We start from the raw sequence: 19,086 nt of genomic DNA on the forward strand, positions 1-19,086 counted from the left end.
TAAACACTCCTCGGGTTCAGCTCTAGTAACAAAATGCAGTGCATTTCCATGTCTTTGATAGAAATCCATACTTAGAAGTAATTAAACTATCTTAAATACCGGTACTGGCTTTACTTGTACAGAATGCAGTTATGTGGTTTATGAACAATATCAGCCAGTACGAGACTGGAAAATGTTTACAATGTCGCTATGGCAGCGGAGTGAATGCAGTACAGTACATAAATAATAGGGGGAACTGTGGGGAAGTCCCCATATTGGGCGTTGACTACACGGTCGATCTACGCGCCATATTGTTGCAGTTATTAAAAGGAAATAATTCAACTACTGTACGTATCCGCTGTGCTGAGTTTACAGCGTATTGCCTCATTCACATGTAAGTTTTCGTATACACCTCGATAGACTGCTGCTAACTCTTTGTGTGTGTTATTTTAGGTGGTTTCTCTGTTCGTATATTTGATTTAAATTTTGGTCACGTCAGTCTTGTTGTAGTAAGGCTGGGCGAGCTAGGAGGCGAGATAACTCGACCCTAGGCGATCCCGATTCGTGATAACCGAACCCTAGCTCTGGACAAGCTCGACTGCGGCTGGGTCGAAGGTCGAACTCAACTCCGCGCGCACACGCCGCGGCAGTGACTGAACGTTTTGATTTTGAAAGACACTTCATTTATTGCAAAGGATCTATCCAATCTAATCACGTTCATATTCAAAAATACGTTTTCTTCAGTTGAAATTCGTTGCATATATAGGTCCTAGATGCGTGCAATCTCAACCCGAGACGCCCGCGCGAGACCCGACAATGCAACGCGATCAAACTGTGCATGCAGGGTCGAAATAGCGCGGGGACGAATTGTCTGGGAGCTCAACATTAATGCTCATCATGCTCATCATCCATGCAGTTTGCACTCGACTCCATCCGCATAAGTCGCGTTCTGCAGCCCTGTACTCTAGTATCGCATGCACGATGTACAGTATTGTACACAATAGAATTCTACTAGATCAATGCGCATCAGTCGCAACTTACTGTGATGTTTCTATATCGGGAATCCCTGGATGTGACCTTCCTATTTATTGCATCACAAAACCAACAAAAAGGTCACCTTGAATTTTCATGGAGAAAGAGCAGACTTGTCGGCGGGATCAGAAGCTGTAAAACAATATAGTAATGATATTAGGGGATATTAGTATAGCTAGGGCTTACTACAACAGTCCCCTGACCCGGCCGTTTGACCTGTCTGAGACTAAATGGAAACTCTGTATGGTAGCCCTACTACATATCGACCACCGTCTTTTAAACCGACCGCGTATAATTCGCGCACTGAACACTTAGTACGCACTTCTCTGCGCGCAAAGCACATAAAAATGGATTGGCTTTGAATCGTAGATGAGGATGGTGTAGGAAAACGCGATAATTCACTGTTCATTAATGGTTTTAATCAAGGACAAAATTTCGAATGAATATTTTCACCGAATCGTAATGACAGCACAATGTAAAATGTCTATGGAAGTTTCTAAAAAGCTTCGTAGACTTTTTCTACAACACGGTGTTCAATACAACTTGGTTTGCATGCATTGTCAATGCAAAAACAGCGGTCGATTCTAATAACGCGATTTACCGTGGGGAGCTGAAACGAGGCTATGCAAGTTCGTCGGCGATATATTTGCACTGAAACTTCGAATTGAAAAGGGAACAAAGGCATTTGATAGAGCTGGATTTTCTCAATCACGTAGGTCAAGTTTTTAACGTGAATTTCAGTATTAAATATTCCTATCAAGCAAATAAACATTAGGCGGTCGATGAGTAGGTCCAACCCTACCGGTAATGGTAAAACCACAATTGAAGGGATTGCTGGTATCACCCTCTGATTTTGCTGGAAATTTCCACACTCATTAAACGCATTTACAATTTCATTACCAAACAAATAAACAATATTTAATAAAAAGTGTAGAACCTAGGTAGGGGGCTAAAGAGCGGATGATGGTGCTGTGACCTGAATTTGTACTAACCACCTTAGTTGTACTGGGGTGGTATTCTGAGGTCGTAATTAAGTCTGTAATTAACTTTGTGATTAAGTCGTGAAGTTAATAGGCCCTTAATCATGGGCAAAATCGGTATTCTGAGGACGTAATTAAGGTATGATTAAGTCCCCTGTAATTATCTTCTCAAGGTCCCTCCCATCTAACTGTTATTCCATCCAATCAGACGCGTTGTTAGAAGCCAAAATGATGATTACACGCGCAAATATGCCCTCAATGCGCGCTCCTCCACGCCCCCTGCTATTACAACCCAAGAGTTCCGTGCGCACACTCCGGTATTTGATTACAACCCCTCACCTACGCACGCGAAGATCTCAACCTCTTTGCTCACATAAAATGACAAAATTCCTCAAAGATCGGGTATATTTCTTTTTTTCTCTGAATTCTATGGATACCATGATAACAAGATTCAACCGTTCCTCGGTTACCGAAGACGGTAAGCATCGTTGTGGCAGAGAAAACACGATGTAATGCGTGATATCGGAGGAGTTAATGACACTCTTTGGTATCATTAAGTTTTCCATTAACTTTCATACTTAATTACACCCTCAGAATACCGATTCGTAATTAACTCTGTGATTAAGTCCTCTCAGAGGTGTACGCGCATTGATACGCGCAAACGCATAGGTCCTTCCCGCCAAAACGCTTGTTGCTATGGTAGTTAATGTACCCCCTACTTAATCATGCTCTCAGAATACCAATTCGGTAATTAAGTGCTAATCAGACACTTAATAAGCTCTCAGAATACGGCCCCTGGAATTTTGTCATAACCAATGGGAGTGCACTGTACCATTATCCTATCATAAGTTAGGGCCTAATTATCTAGAGTTTAAAGTAAACAGTAGGTTCCTATGTATTTTATTTTTTTTTAATGAAGAAAGACCTCTCGGCTCTAAAGTCTAATACACACCTAATCACAACTAAGTATTAAAATGAAATACTGTTCTGTAAAAACTTCTAAAAAAAGTTCCCATTCCTTTTTTGATCCCACAAACTTGATTAATGTAGAAATAGTAGCGATATTGCTCTTTCATGAAATATTAATTACATATTAACAACTCGAGACTGACATGGTGTTACGACCAAAATCACTCTGAGAATGATCGCACAAAAGAAACAATCAACTGATGTTCAGGCAGTTTATTAACAGTGATATTGTGGGTACAGACTGGTAATCGGCGTCACATCAGTACAATAATGATCGATAGAAACAATTACAAATCGGTAGTGGAATCACTTACACGCATTTTCATTCACATGCAATATCCCCGGAAAAGTCCAAATACGATGCTCGATGCACGATGAATGATCCGCGATGCACCGATGAATAATACCTCCAACGTAAATCCAGAGGCGCAGGTTGCGATAATCCTCGGTATTAATCCAGGGTATATGTCCACGATATAGGTCCACGGTATAATGTTCACAGCAAAATGTGCAGAATCCAACCACCACGTCCAGTCGATGCGTTGAATGATGATTCACTGTATATTGTCCAGCTAGGAATCCAGCCCGTCACAGCTTTGCCGTAGCAATGTCCATTGACACAAAAATGGAGTCTATCTACAATGTAGGCAAATTAATTCTCTGCAGGCAAAATGTCTCCCAGGCCTTAATTATCTCCACAAACATAGGTCAGCAGGTAACACAGGACTGACTATAACAAGTCACTTCAGAGCCAGAAGTGACGTAACTCTCAGAGCAGAGGTGTTGGGTACTCTGCCTACTGCAGAATTTCTCTGGCTTTTATACTATCCATTCACCCCCTTCTAGCACATTCTGTAACTCTCTCCAACCTGGGGCCACACACCTGAACATACTGGCAAGTCCAAGTTCCAGGAATCCTGGATGACTCACTGCATAACATCATTGCCAAAATTAACTACCAATCACATTGGGCTACAGGGACAGTGCCTCACTCAGCCAAATATGTTAGCACTTCCCAGAACATTCTGGAATGGGTGAAATCATTCTAGATTGAGTGAGTTATAATGTATTTCCTGTTACATGCATGTACTGTATAGCTACATTGTATACCACCTAGAAAATTTTCCACTGATCTGGTCAGCCTGTATGTACTATATCTATACCACATAGAATGTTCTCCATTAATCTGGTCAACCTGTGTACATACACATTAAACAACCATGCATACAGTACATCATACATGTACATAATTACTAGTGTGTACATTTGTGACAATGGTTATTATACCCAGTTTTGGTACCTCAAAAGTTTCCCTGAGTTTCCTTTGTCTTAGTTTGTGTTTCAGGTTAAAGTACCTTTCATATAACTAACACTGTGAGACTTTATACTCGCCCCAAAGTGCTCTCATGTCTTAGTAATCATGCAATATTAACTCTGTGTGCCATGGTGGAAACCCCCTGCTGTGTGCCACATTATTCTGAGACTACAACATTGTTATGCTTTAGGAAAACATTCTATTTTTCAAATTTAATAACATTTGCAGATTTATGTTTAGCTTGACACGTAGTGATTGAGCAAAGTTGTAGAGAAAATATCAAGCTTTATAAATTGTGAAAAAGAAAGAAAGAATGAAATGAAACCCACAAGTATAGCACCAGAGACATTTTTTTTGTGCCCCCTCTTTACAGGATTCCTGGATCTGCCCCTGTAAAATGTTACAGATAGAAAAACTAACATTAAAATTTGAATCAGTGTACATACAAAATGTGTTCAAAACAATAGCTAGCTGCCATGATGTAAATATTTAACAACAAAGCCTAAAATATAAGAAGATATTACTATTTTTCTCAATAAACTAAACTGTGGACAGTTTAGACTAGATTGTAGAAACATCCATGTTGTGAAATTTTTACATCATGGTAGGATGTTTTGTGATACAACTGACCTACACATAATGCATCAAATGTGATATTTTGAACATATTTCATATATCAAATCACTGTTCCCAGTGGTAAACAGTTGCCTTATCTAATGATCCCTACATTATTGTCATAATATGGTGGTTTACTTCCTGTTTTGTGATTGCATTCATAGCATGGCTAGCACAGCTTGGTAATAGACCCTACATACACTTCCGCGAGCCTCTTTCCTCAGTTCACACTTTTCCAGGTGTGTACTTCCTTTTCAGTATTTATAATTAGGATCTCCATTTGAATTGAGTTAATACATCATTTTAAAGCTTAGAGTCTATGCTCTTGCAGAATCTACCCCAAATTTGAGATTAATGTCTGGCGACTTTTTCAGGTTTTGTGATGCAGAATTACATTGTATACAATGCTGAAAGATGACCTTTCTATAATGTGTGCACAGAGGGCTTTAAAAACATGTTACAATTCTGTCTGTACAGGTATAGTCCTACAACCATTACATTTGTCCCCTGTGCAAGCAACCTACAAGGTGTATATATGGGTGTCTGTTTAAGTTGGGCATGCACACTCATACACAATACATATATTTCTAACCAAAAAAAAGAAAAAAAAAAAAAAAAAAAGAAATGATCAGATTGTACTTCTTCAGTGTTTGCATGCTAAGCCTATCTATGTCACTTGCAGAGAAGGTCAAAAGTGCAATCATGTTTTTGATGAAACCTGAAAATGGGGGTCGTCTGGAAACATACAACTTTTTGTTGAAGCAGTGTCGAAAATGTATTGTACTTTGTAGCCAATGGCAATCGAGTTGATGTGACATACCGGTACTGTGCGTTGTTTTCTTACAATTCTTGCAGCCAAATAATGCACAGCTCACTCATAGATTGAGCGAGACTTTCATCATGCATGACTAATAGATATAGCTGTCATGCATGCGAGTTGAGCACAACATGCTGATTCATGTTAGAAGGCCATTGCACTGTTAAGTTTTGGAGTTGCTGTCGTTTACTAAAGCCAGTTGCTGTTCATGCACATAATGTTGTGTGAGCAAACATTTTGTCAGCAGGCTAGCTAATATCAGGCATTGAAATGTCTTTTTTAGGTATACGACTGTAAAACATATATGATAGGTCAAATATTATATCATTTAGGGAATAACCCAAACTAGGACATCTCCAATCTGAGCGAAATATCTTTGTACTAGTATAGATTGCAGGATGTTTTCTTGAAGAAAGACATTAATGCACAGAACCTGGGGGCATTTTATGAAGCGTTTTGTCAGATATTTCATCTGACAAAATGTTAAAAGCTACTGAAATCCTTGCATCTGATTGGTTGAGAGCAAATTTGTCCGACAAGTTGTCGGACAAAAATGCTTCATGAAATGCCCCCCTTGTGGCATTAAATGGGTAGGGCACATGCATACCCTGTAGGCCTACAAAGGTATTATAAATGCCCTTTGCTCCTAGAAGGATCAGTGTTTATACCCCAGAAGCTAATACTGTATGTCAAAGATACAAGTTTTACAGTACATTCTCGATTGTCAAAAAAAAAAAAAAAAAAAAGAGAGAGACTTCATGCATTGTACACACTTGTGTGATAGTAATGTGGAGCTTCATGAAGCCACATCATCCTCATCCAGGCCCTCCTCATCTAAATGAATATCAAATATTGTGTGGTTACCATGGTTATTACTGTCCTGATGAAAACATGTTACAATGCCATTGCTGTGTTATCATATACAGTCCCATATTGGTGAAACATCAGCCAGAGTGAATGTTTGACTCGGTCAATGCCAATTTTAATTTGGCATGAAATGGCAATTTCAATGATCAAATAAAAAAATACACAGTAAAAAATCCAAATTGTCCAAATTGACTTTAACCCGTTGAGGACGAGTCCCGAGAATACTCGGGCAGGTGTCTATGGGAAATGCGTCACTAGCAAAATCAGTCCGTCGTCAACGGGTTAAATAGGAATATGAAGTGAGGGGTTACAGTTTGTTATTCTGAAGCAACTTCTTATATTTCAAAGGCTCATTTTTCCAAAAATGAAGTAAACTTCATTTTCTAGTGACAAAGTATATTGTCATGTAGTGAAAAACAGAATGGTAGGAAATTCAGCAATGAAAACTGAATAAACCACTCACACAAACACCTACTGACACACACAGGTATGTATACACACATGCTTAAACACATACAATGCTGTGACGGATTCAGGAATTCCATAAAGGCGGGGCACAAAAAAAAAAAAAAAAAATTCTGGTTCTGCTTCTGGGTTTAATCAGCTGACGAGCAAGGAAAAAAAAATAAAAGGCTGCCAAGCTATTTTTTTTTCCTGTTTTGTCATGCCACTTCTGGATTTCATCTGCTGACATGCAAAAATAATAATAAAAAAAGGCTTCAGCGCAATTATCTGGTGCAAATAAAGGGGGCACACATGCCGCCCTTTCCTTTCATTTTGTTCTTTTTATTTTATCTCCTAAAAATCAAACGGGGTCCCACGCTCAGTGTGCCTCCTCTGGGTCTGCCACTGTGATGTAGCCTACTTATTCTCAAACTGACATACAATCCTTTCTAAATTGTAATTTTGTTATCGATGAAAAAGCTATTTTTTTCCTCCGCTGTAGAATGCCACCATTTCCATTCTCCTTCATCATCAGGATGAGCCGTTCTTCGCCACATATTATTATTTCATTGTGGAAATAACGAGCCTAATTTCATTACTTGGATGTTAGAACTTGTAATTCATTTTCAGATTGATGAGCCTGTGGAATGACATTTGAACCATATCTCATGTTTGAATGAAGGAACCTTCGGAATAACAGCCCTTTATTTTATGCTTCAGATTATCGAGCCTTCATATTAATGGACCTCATTTCATTGTCGCAGCAACTTGCCTTCAGAAGAATGAACCCAATTTCATTTTTTGATTAATGAAACTTCAAAATAACAAACTTTGGGAATAATGCCAGAAATATTCAGATTATTGACCCCTTAATGTTGGATTAATGAATCTCTAGGTGTAGGGATTTTGGGAGAACAGACCTTCGGAATAACAAACATCATCCAAAATGAGATCAATAGAGTGATGAAAATCAGAGACGGACCAAAAGAAGAAAAAAAAAGAGAAAGATACGTAAGTTAGAAGATTGGAGTGTGAACATAAGAGTGGGATTATTAGGGTCACATAGAGGGAAGAGGTATTATCCACTAAGTCTTCATAATTTCTGTCTCATGCATATTTTTGCTTGATTTCCTTTTGTTTACGAGGTTTCAATAGTGAGGAGACTCATTCTTTACAGGATCTATAATTGCTACTTTTGTTTTGAGCTTCAATTTATTAGTAATAATCACTTTGTAAAGGGGGGGGGGGGGGAGGAGAGACCTGAATTATTGACAAGAAAAACTAATTTTTAGTACATCTTGTATGTTTATAGATCACTCTTGAAAGGGGATTGTCAAATGAGATGATGACATCAAAGCCTTCTTGAATTTATATGGTTGTGAGATTGTGACTAATGCCAGTTTTTAGCAAGAGCTTATTAAACTGTGAAATGCTACAGCTTTTTCAAATTTTAGTCATTTAACAAAACTCTTACTGTGCTCTATTTCTCTCAACATTTGTATCAATACTGTATACATTTGCAAATTTGAACAATGAGTAGGGTGTACTTTTAATGATCATTTCAGTTGCTTATGGTGTTTAACATAATTTTATTGATACAACATAGTTTGCATAAATTTCAATTAACCTTCGCTTTAATCTCAATCTACATTCAAAGGAGTAGATATGTGTGATAATTGTAGATCATGGAGTTGTAACATTACTTGGATTGAATCAGTCACAAGTTGGATTTTAATTGCTTTCTTCTTCTTCTTTTTTTTTCACTGAATGTGACTCTGTGTTCAAGAATTATCTTTGAACTTTGCTTTCCGCAATGTTTACATTGCAATGTGCATTGAATATTGGTAATAATTGCCAGACCAGACGGAAGCCAAAAATATCAAAGTCCATTAATAGTAATGCACAAAAAGTGGTATCACAATTGCCAAATGTTGAGGTTTGACAGATGCACGTACACTGTTCCATTGCTATAAAATTTCTCCAATTTGTTTTCAGTTTTTACCATCTTTAAAGGCTGCACCAGCATTGGTATGTACATTTATATTTCTTTATGGTACTTTGCAATAGATGCAGATGTACTGAGATTGCGTACCTTTGGAATTTTAGCAGTTTATATTATTACAGATAAGAGGCTTGTGTCATTTGGTTTTGGGATTCCAAGTTTGTTATTTCAGAAAAGTATGCCTTACTATTTTACTTCCCCCACAGACCTTCCTGTTGTCTTTTTGGCACTGCTCTTCCATTGACATCACAACACACCGTATACAGTGCAATGTATAGTTAGCATGTATTGAAAAAGAAAGACATTAACAAATTTAGGGAATTTCCCGTGAATTCACAAAAACCTAAATATGTCAGTCTGTTGTAATATAATGGTCTTTTTTTCACGGCAAACTACTGATCTATTGTATCACTTATGTGGCTCTAAAGTTTGTCAAAGTTTGCTCTTTATTTATTTTCTATTTGTCAACAAGGAAGTACAGTGAATTGTACATTTGAAGAAATATGGTTTGAAAGGTGTGTTGTAATTTACAGAGCCTGCTGCACATGTACACACATTGCTCAGGTTTTATTGCTACTGACAGGCAATTTCACATTAGGACTTGGGGAAGACAGTTTTGATTTTATCAGTACTTGGTACATAGGCCTACTGTTTTTTGGATTAGTGGGTAAGTGTCTTGATTCAAGTAAAATGCTGATTTCTTTGTCAAAAAGACTTGATAAAGTTAAAGATACAGTATGATAACAAAAGAGAACTGCCAATCCGGAGGACTCCGTTATAATGGGAGTCCAACTACAAACATTTTACCGCCACAGAAGTCTTCAACACTTTTGTTAAGCTTTATTTTCCAATAGTTTGTTTAATTTTTTGTTTTGTTTTGTTTTGTTTTGTTATTTCCAGTCAAGAATCCAAGAGCAACATGAAGTCAAGTCTGTGTGCGCTGATCTTTTGTGGCTGTCATGCTCTTCTTACCATTCAACTCTCAAATGGACATGGTTTCTGTGAGTATTTGTCTGAGATACAAGGTGGAGGAGTTTCATACCCTCAATTCTTTGCCTGTAATGAGTGAAATTTGAACAAGCGTAATACAAGTATTTTAATGCAGAATGGAATGTGTTAACCTCTAGCTAAGGCAGCCCTCTGCTTCCTCATGGAAGATAAAGGTAAAGTTTTGATAGGGGTGTTTGTAAAGTGGAAACCAAATTGACAAAAACACTCCCAAGTGTCATAGTTTCTCAGTCAATACTTCCCATTTCATGTATTCAGCATACATATGCTAATTGTCACCATGATAGTATTGTCGAGGGGATTTCATGTAAGCCTCATGCATGTACAATGTATTTCAAGTACTCCATCCACTTTGATTGACATTATCTGACAATTAATGTTCATCCAAAGGCTAAAAAGGTTATGATAAGTATTTAAATGGTATCAACGAATGCCTAAAAGTAACAGTCATTTCTCACACTCTAGCCTACAGCTAATCCAGCAAAGTGTTAAAGGTGCTTAACATTTACGAGGAATGATACCCAAATACATGTGTGTGAAAATTGATATCATTCAGCAATGATGAGAACACATCACAGACATGCTGTTGTTGTCTTCTCATCCAGTGATGGCAGCACCAAAACTTTAACAATATTCAAAACATTTGAAGGAATTGTCCAATTGTCCTCACTCAATCCACATTTATTTGGTATTGCTGTATACTTTTACCAGCTGTAGGAAATATCATGCTACTACAAGGAGGAAGCGACTTTCGCGTCCTGGATTTGGATGTTCCGAATCCCCCTGGGGTGTTTTTTGGTGGCAATGGAGCCATAATCTACCACTCCTACTACACAGATGTGGAGAGTCAAGAGGTTAGTTTGATACACACATAGCAGATGATGATATTTTGTGCTGCTATGTCACGAACATTAAAAGTTTGTGTTGATGATTGTGAATGAGTGTGTGTATGTGTATGTGTGTGTGTGTGTGTATGTGTTTTGTTTTTTTCAGTAGAAAATTACAAGATATATTGCCCAGAACGGTTATCTCAGTCAAACAAACTGCTTTAATAATAAAATGATAATGGTCTCCTCCACCTGTCCCTTATGAGACAATAATGATGTATGTTTGTGTACACACAGTATTACATACTGTATCTTTTACATACTTTTTAAGTACCAGTACTTTAATATTTTGATGTGTATGTTGTTGATTTGTCATGATGATTTCATTTGCACAAATGGAGAAATAATTTAAGAAACAGAAACCAAAACTGAAACAAGTTCTGAAAAAGTCACAATTCATTTAATATTTGGTCACAGACTATGTGTATTTACAATGTAGTTCATACAAGTTGTATCACCATCACTCCATGATATTCATAAGATTAGCAATCATTTTGTTGGGTTGCAGGGGCTGATCCAGGAATGTCTGTAAAGGGGGGGGGGGGGGCAACTAATATGTCTGGTGCCACTTCCGGGTTTCATTTCATTTTTTTTTTTGCTTTTTATTTCTTTTGTTTTTAACAAAAAATAAAGAAGGGGGCGTGCGCCACTTGCGCCCCCTCTGGATCCGCCACTGGGTTGTATGATCTCATTATATCATACTTTGAGTATCCTGAATAAGTAATAGATTTAAAAAAATAAAAAAGTCATATTGTAGAGCTTTCTTGCATTTGAAAAATACATTTATTGATGTGCATGTAGACAAGGCTGCACACTTGCACTGGTCCGACGGTCCAGGACCAGTAAAAAGTCACTGTCAGACCGGTATCTTTTTCAGGAATGGACCAGTAAAAAAATTTAAAACTGGGTAGCTACTGGTCCAACATACAGGCCTGACCAGTAAAAAAAAAAAAATGGGTTAGTGTGCAGTCTTGATGCAGAGATGACTATTACAAAAGCTGGGTAAGGTGTGAATATGTTTCGCATTGATGCACATGCAGGTTAGAATATCTGTCAGGTTTGTTGTCCCCGCCGAACGAGTTCGAGCAGGGGACTATGAAACGGGCTCCGTACGTGTGTGTGTCCGTCCGTCCGTGTGTCCGTCCGTGTGTCCGTCCGTGTGTCCGTCCGTGTGTCCGTGTGTGCGTCCGTGTGTGATCAAAATCTTCAATTTGCTACTTCTCTGTCATTTATGAGCCAATTTTGATTCTGTTTGCTTTATATGATAGCACTACAAGGGAGCTTTGAAACTTCTACACAGAATTTCAGTCGTGACCTTTGACCTTGACCTTTGACCTATATTGTACATTTTGCTACAAAATGCTACTCCTTCGCCATTTCTAACCCGATTTCGATTCCGTTTGCTTTATATGATGGCACTAGGTGAGGGCTTCAAAACTTCTACACAGAATTTTGACCTTTGACTTCTTTGACCTTTGACCTTGATTTTTGACCTATATTGTACATTTTGCTACAAAATGCTACTCCTTCGCCATTTCTAACCTGATTTCGATTCCGTTTGCTTTATGTGATGGCACTAGGTGAGGGCTTCAAAACTTCTACACAGAATTTTGACCTTTGCCTTCTTTGACCTTTGACCTTGATTTTTGACCTATATTGTACATTTTGCTACAAAATGCTACTCCTTCGCCATTTCTAACCCGATTTCAATTCCGTTTGCTTTATGTGATGGCACTAGGTGAGGGCTTCAAAACTTCTACACAGAATTTTGACCTTTGCCTTCTTTGACCTTTGACCTTGATTTTTGACCTATATTGTACATTTTGCTACAAAATGCTACTCCTTCGCCATTTCTAACCCGATTTCGATTCCGTTTGCTTTATGTGATGGCACTAGGTGAGGGCTTCAAAATTTCTACACAGAATTTTGACCTTTGCCTTCTTTGACCTTTGACCTTGATTTTTTACCTGTATTGTACATTGGCTACAAAATGCTACTCCTTCGCCATTTCTAACCCGATTTCGATTCCGTTTGCTTTATGTGATGGCACTAGGTGAGGGCTTCAAAACTTTACACAGAATTTTGACCTTTGCCTTCTTTGACCTTTGACCTTGATTTTTGACCTGTATTGTACATTGGCTATAAAATGCTACTCCTTCGCCATTTCTAACCCGATTTCGATTCCGTTTGCTTTATGTGATGGCACTAGGTGAGGGCTTCAAAACTTTTACACAGAATTTTGACCTTTGACATCTTTGACCTTTGACCTTGATTTTTTACCTATATTGCACATTTTGCTACAAAATGCTACTTCCGGCGGGGACATATATTACGCACCTCGTAATTTCTACTTTTCCTTGTTATTTTTCCCATTATTCAATATCATTTCAATCGAACGAAAGGCAGTACATTATACAAAGTATTCAAGCAAAAAGTTAAAAGGATGTACACACTATAAAGAATAGTACTAAATGTATTTGTGAATGAATGCATAATAGTATAATACTTTGCAGAAATGACATAAAGAAGTACATACATGCAACGATGGAAAAAAGTAATCCACTAAAAAGCACAGCTTGTAGACATGGATACCTCTATAAACAATATGCATATAAATATAAGATATCACATTGATCTATCCAGAATGTATCTTTATTGAGTAAACAATATCTACTGTTATCATGAAAGCATATTGTCAACAGCACTTGAATAGAACCCCCCCCCCAAAAAAAAAACAAAAACAAAAACATTTGAAAGTAAGACATCAGTATCAATATATTAAGCAGTAAAAGCAATTATATCCATTGAAGCGTGTGTACTGGGTAGATTAGGTATCTTGAAGTGGATGCACTACGTCACGAGACCAACACCCATGAGTCATACAGCCCACGAACCGTAGAGCTCAAAAGCCACACAGCCCATGAGTTATACAGCCCACGAGTCATACAGCTCATTAGTTTGGCACTAAGCTAACAAGGCCAATGAGGCAGACATATTAAGCCTTGTGTTATATCTGTCAAACTCATCTAGGCTGTTTTTATCTAGTGTCAAACCCATGGGCTTTATTTGCCTAGTGTCGAACTCATGGGTTGTATGACTCATGAGCTGTATAACTCATGGACCTATTTTCAATGTCGAACTTTTGGGTGTTGGTCTAGTGGGATGACCCCTTGAAACAATACATACGCACCCATACAGTTAGTCATGCATGTAAAAGCACAAACAAAAGCAATGCAAAACAAAACAAAAGCACATATACATATAAAAGTAAAACTCAAGATATAATATTGTGGCAAGAACGAAAGATAAAATGACATTACAATGTACAATACAGAAGAGACAGAAGGGAGAAAGGAGAGGAGAAGGAGAGGAAGACCAGGAAAAGAGAGGTCTGGGAACAAGTCATTCCATTGTCCGTTTTATTTTAAAGTGTTTCATAACACTATTGACCGATTCGGGTTTGTTGAGGGCAGCAGACAATTTGTGGCACTGGGCGCAGCCATTAGCTCAAATTGCGGTGTCCCAGCTTAAACCCCCCCCCCCCCCCCACCCCCCGGCAACATGTTTATCGCGCACTTGTAACAAAGGTTCGCGCATTTAGCAAGCATTCGCGCACTCAGTATGAGACGCCTATTGGCTAAAACAACCATGCATCAGTTTTTCATTCCATGGGCGTGCTAATGTAGGGAGGGGGTGGGGGAGGGGGGGGGTCTGCTGGGACACCGCAGTAATGGCACTGCCCATGCCGATAATACACAAAGCGCGTCACAGAAACGGTCAATAGCTCTGAATGAGTTTCTTTTTAAGATTAAAAGGAAAGGTTCTCCGAAGTGCACTTTATGTGATGAAAAGGATGAAACAATGGTCCACTTATTTTGTGATTGTGATCAAGTTGCTCAAATTTGGCAGGACCTCCTGACCATAATCTCCAGGAATTGCCCTCTTGTAATGAATATAACCAATTTTGAAATGTTCTTGGACATTTGTGGGGACAAATTCTTGTCATATTTATTTTTGTTAGAAATATCATATTTATGTTACAGTAGTAAGTTTAGTAATAGTCCCGGGCAATTCTGCGAAAAATGTTACCTTTCCTAAAAGTCATAAATCTGCAATAATTTGAAAAATGTATGAGCTACAGGGACAAATTTAGTATCAAATGCTAGAACTTGTTTAGTTCTTCATTTAAGTGGTATTTTGATACAATTAAAGTGTTTTTAGGCATTCTTTCCTTTAAAAAACCCATTTTGGGGCAAAATTTTTGATAATTTTTGTAAAAACACACAATCTTTGACTCTCATTATTCCATATTCAGAAACACTTCAGCATTTGTTTCAAAGCAGTTTATGGCTAAGAATGAACCAAAAAACACTAATATTAGCCTTGTCTGAGATATGGACTGTGTTAAAGTATGAATATTTGGACTTTAAAAAGTGGACAAAGTTGTAATGTCCGTAACGCTAAAAATGTAATGTCCGTAACGCTACATTTGTGACCCTGTAGAGTAAATGCTGAATGTGTTGCACACCACTATCAATCTACAACTTAAGCAGGACCAGAGCACTCATTTCAGAAGAAAATTCCTTTTACTTAATACTCTGATTCATAAATTTCTCAGCATATCCACATGAAGGTAAAAAATTGTGTCCAAAAAATGTAATGTCCGTAATGGCAAACATTTTGTGTAATATCTACCAAATGATTTATAGTAACTGATAAAAACTCGGACTGTTGACATTTCAGGATAACTGGGTTAGAATAAACCATGAATGGATTATTATAGAATGATTATGCCGAGTTGTTGAAATAAGCCCACAAAGTCACCAAAAATTCTCTAAATGTAATGTCCATAACGCTGGAATTGCCCTCCCCCTAATATTGTAAAATTCAAATCTTTTGTTAAAAAGCAGAAAGAAATTGAATATGTTTTAGCAAAAAAGAAAAACAAACTAAGAGCCCATTTTAAGAAATGGTGTTTTGAGATTTGATCCCCTCGCACCTCTGTAATTATGACCAGGTAATAATGTTTATTGTACCCTATCACCTTATTTCATTAGGATTCCACATGTATTACTTGCCTAGTGTTTTAAAAATGCATTATACAATGTTACATTACTGACAGCCATCAGATTCATGTAATCCACTTGGCGATTTCCGCGACGGTGCTCACGGCATTCTGCCAGCCTCAATGCAACCGCGTATTAATAATTGTACAGCCTTTTTCCTCTTTTGGATGGTGCTATTTATATTTGTTTTATGTTAATACTGAGTAGTTGATTGCATTAAGAATCCATTGCAGACTACCTGGGATAGGCCGGATTGGGTGCTGGAGCGAATTTTGTATTTGTTTGTTTGTGTGTGTGTGTGTGTGTGTGTGTGTGTGTGTGTGTGGTGGGGGGGGGGGGGGGGGGGTGAGGAGGTTTACTTGGGTGTTGATGTGTGAATGTGTGTGTGTGTGTGTGTGTGTGTGGAGGAGGCGGGGGAGGTTATGTTTTGTGTCATGGATCGCTCCACTACCCAGTTCTGTTTGTCCAGGACTTTCGTAGTGGTTGGGCTCTGTTGTGTTTAAGAGGTTAGGCCAAGTAAAAAAAGAAACCAGTTTCTCGTCCTCGTGCGCATCGATTTTGGCCGCCGCATCGATTTTTTTACTATTTACTATTTTCAAAATGGCGCTGAAAATACCAAGAAATTCATAATTCTCGTCCCAGCCCGCTCCCCGCCCGCATCGATTTTCAGTTGCCGCATCGACCTTTTTTATATTTACTATTTTTTCGGCCGCCGAAAAAAGAGAAATCGACAATTCACCTACCTACCAATCGTGATGTCTCATTTCTAATTACCAGTACGCCTTGCGTCCTCTACTTAGCTGTAGTACAGCTGTAGCTAGAGCTTAGTGCGTATGTAATAACGCATGCATTTCACACTGCGAGCTCGGCAAGAAGGAATGACCCAGAAAGCAGTCGAACTGTACCAGTTGGATGGGCGCGGGCGCCCGGGCGGGCCTGGGCTGGCTGTGATGTACAGCGCACTCGGTACGTCGTGAACGCGATAGCAGCAACATTTTTGCGATCAATCGCTGATATTCCACGCATATTTCGCGCATTGTTCGTATTTTTCCCCGTTTCTCATATTTCAAGCGGATGAATTGTACTGTAAAAATGCTTGTGAGGATTTTATCGAGTTTTACATTTTCATGTCATTGTGACTATGTGCATGTGTGTGCAGTGTCGGAAGGTACGGCGCCGGTGCATGAGTGGCCGTGCCGCACCGTATTGGCAAAGTGTGCGTGTCTGTAGTAGCTGTCCAGGGTCGGTCACCGGTATTACCTGTCCATCCCCTTGTCTCTCAGCTGTCTGCACGCACGCATGAACACATTCGAATGTGTAGAAGCCCGTACACTCTGCTCTATAACGTTGCATCTGACGGCGATACGGTGTTCTATTTTGAAGAGAAAATGAATGCGCTTTTCCAGCAAATGTAGAATTATCAAATGGGTGTACAATTGTATCTACAAAATAAATAACTTTTCCACGGATTCTGGTTTGTCTTGTATTTCTGCGGGATACTTTTCTTTACGATGTAAATTCACGGACACGGCCGTGAGTCGTATTAGTAGTGTGGTATACAATCATTCATCATCCAAATGATGAGTGATTATCAAATGTCTTTTTGGAACATTAAGAAACATCTTTAAATGTTTAATGCTATACTGCCATATCAGTATCATTTTGACATCCATACCTGCAATTGTACAAGCCAGTTTCCAGTTGAATGTGCTACAATTGTACTGTGAAGAAATGCAGATACATACCAGCTGTGTGGACACAAAAAGTCACAAACACCAATGATGAATAAAGCAGTGTTTTGAATATCATGGAATTTATTTCAGTTGTACATTCTTTGCTGAAAGACATGTTTTATACCTGTTTCATTTAATAGCACAATACATCAGAATTGCAAGTACACTGGTATCAGAAATGCCACTACAACACTAAATACCAGTATTAAGATGGTCATTTTCCCTTGTACCTTGTACCTTGTAGTTGTTATCCCCGAAGACCTCCACTAGGAAGGGTAACTCAGGGCTGACGAGAGTGGTAACACAAGTTTCTTTTGTTTTATAAAAGCTTTGACTTTTTTAGTTTGGTTTTGAAGACTTCTGTGCTCTTGGATAATATTATTTCTTTTGGGAGGTTATTCCAAAGGGAAATTACATCTGGGAAGAATGAGTGTGCTAGCTGGCTTGTAGAAATGAAGGTCGATACGGGGTCATACTGCTTGTCGTGTGTCCGCCGTAGCCTGGTTACTTTCTTTGAGGCGTATTTGTGGAGATCTAGGTCAAGTTCACCTTGGATAAGCTTGTAAAAGCTGATGAGGCGTAGATGTTGTCTTCTGTCTTCCAGGGGGATCCAGCCGAGTGTGGTCATCATGTTAGTGACACTAGACTCTCTGGAGTAGGTTCCGGTTATGAAACGGGCTGCACGCCTCTGTACCATTTCAAGTGATTTGGTGTTCTTGGCGGTGCCGGGGTGCCATGCTATGGATGCGTACTCAAGATGGGGTCTTACTAAGGTGTGATAAAGTCGTTCTTTAACTGCTTTGGAGCAGTGATGGAAATTCCTTCTTATGAAGTTTAAAGCCCTTGTACCCTTATTGACGGAGTGTTGGGTCTGTTTATCCCATTTCAGATTATTTTCTATGTAGATCCCTAGGTACTGGTGATTGTCGACTTCTTGGAGGTGTTCGCCAAGGAGAGTATACTTGGTATGCCCTGGGTTGCGTTTTCTGGAGATTCTCATGATGGAGCATTTCGTTGCATTGAATTTCATTCCCCATGTGTTTGCCCATGTGACTAGATTGTCGAGATCTTCTTGCAAGGATTTTTCGTCTGAGGGGTTAGATATTGTACGGTAGACTATGCAGTCATCTGCAAACAACCTCACTGTGCTGTTGGCTGCTTCTGGGAGGTCGTTGACATATAAGATGAACAAGTGGGGGCCGAGCACAGTGCCTTGTGGTATACCACTCAGTACTGGCTTCCAGTCAGATGATTTACCGTTGACGACTGTCCTTTGGTGACGGCATGTCAGGAAGGATTTCATCCAGGCAAGGTTCTTGTTGCGGATACCGTACATGTGAAGCTTCTGTAGTAGTTTCTGATGTGGAACGAC

At 38.9% G+C, this 19,086-nt stretch overlaps 1 protein-coding gene across 1 annotated transcript in view; it reads left to right on the forward strand.

The window, feature by feature from the left end:
* Window positions 1-275: 275 nt before the first annotated feature.
* Window positions 276-19,086, forward strand: part of LOC139721662 (semaphorin-5B-like) — a 54,914-nt gene continuing 36,103 nt past the window's right edge. The window contains exons 1-3 of the mRNA XM_071632989.1: window positions 276-373; window positions 9,921-10,021; window positions 10,740-10,882. Of these exons, the coding sequence (XP_071489090.1) occupies window positions 9,940-10,021; window positions 10,740-10,882 (225 nt within the window). The 5' untranslated portion in view covers window positions 276-373; window positions 9,921-9,939. The remainder of the gene's footprint in view (window positions 374-9,920; window positions 10,022-10,739; window positions 10,883-19,086) is intronic.

This window comes from Diadema antillarum, unplaced genomic scaffold, assembly GCF_040938485.1.
Source record: "Diadema antillarum isolate AM-2024a unplaced genomic scaffold, OU_Dant_1.0 scf00000146, whole genome shotgun sequence".
NCBI lineage: Eukaryota > Metazoa > Echinodermata > Echinoidea > Diadematoida > Diadematidae > Diadema > Diadema antillarum.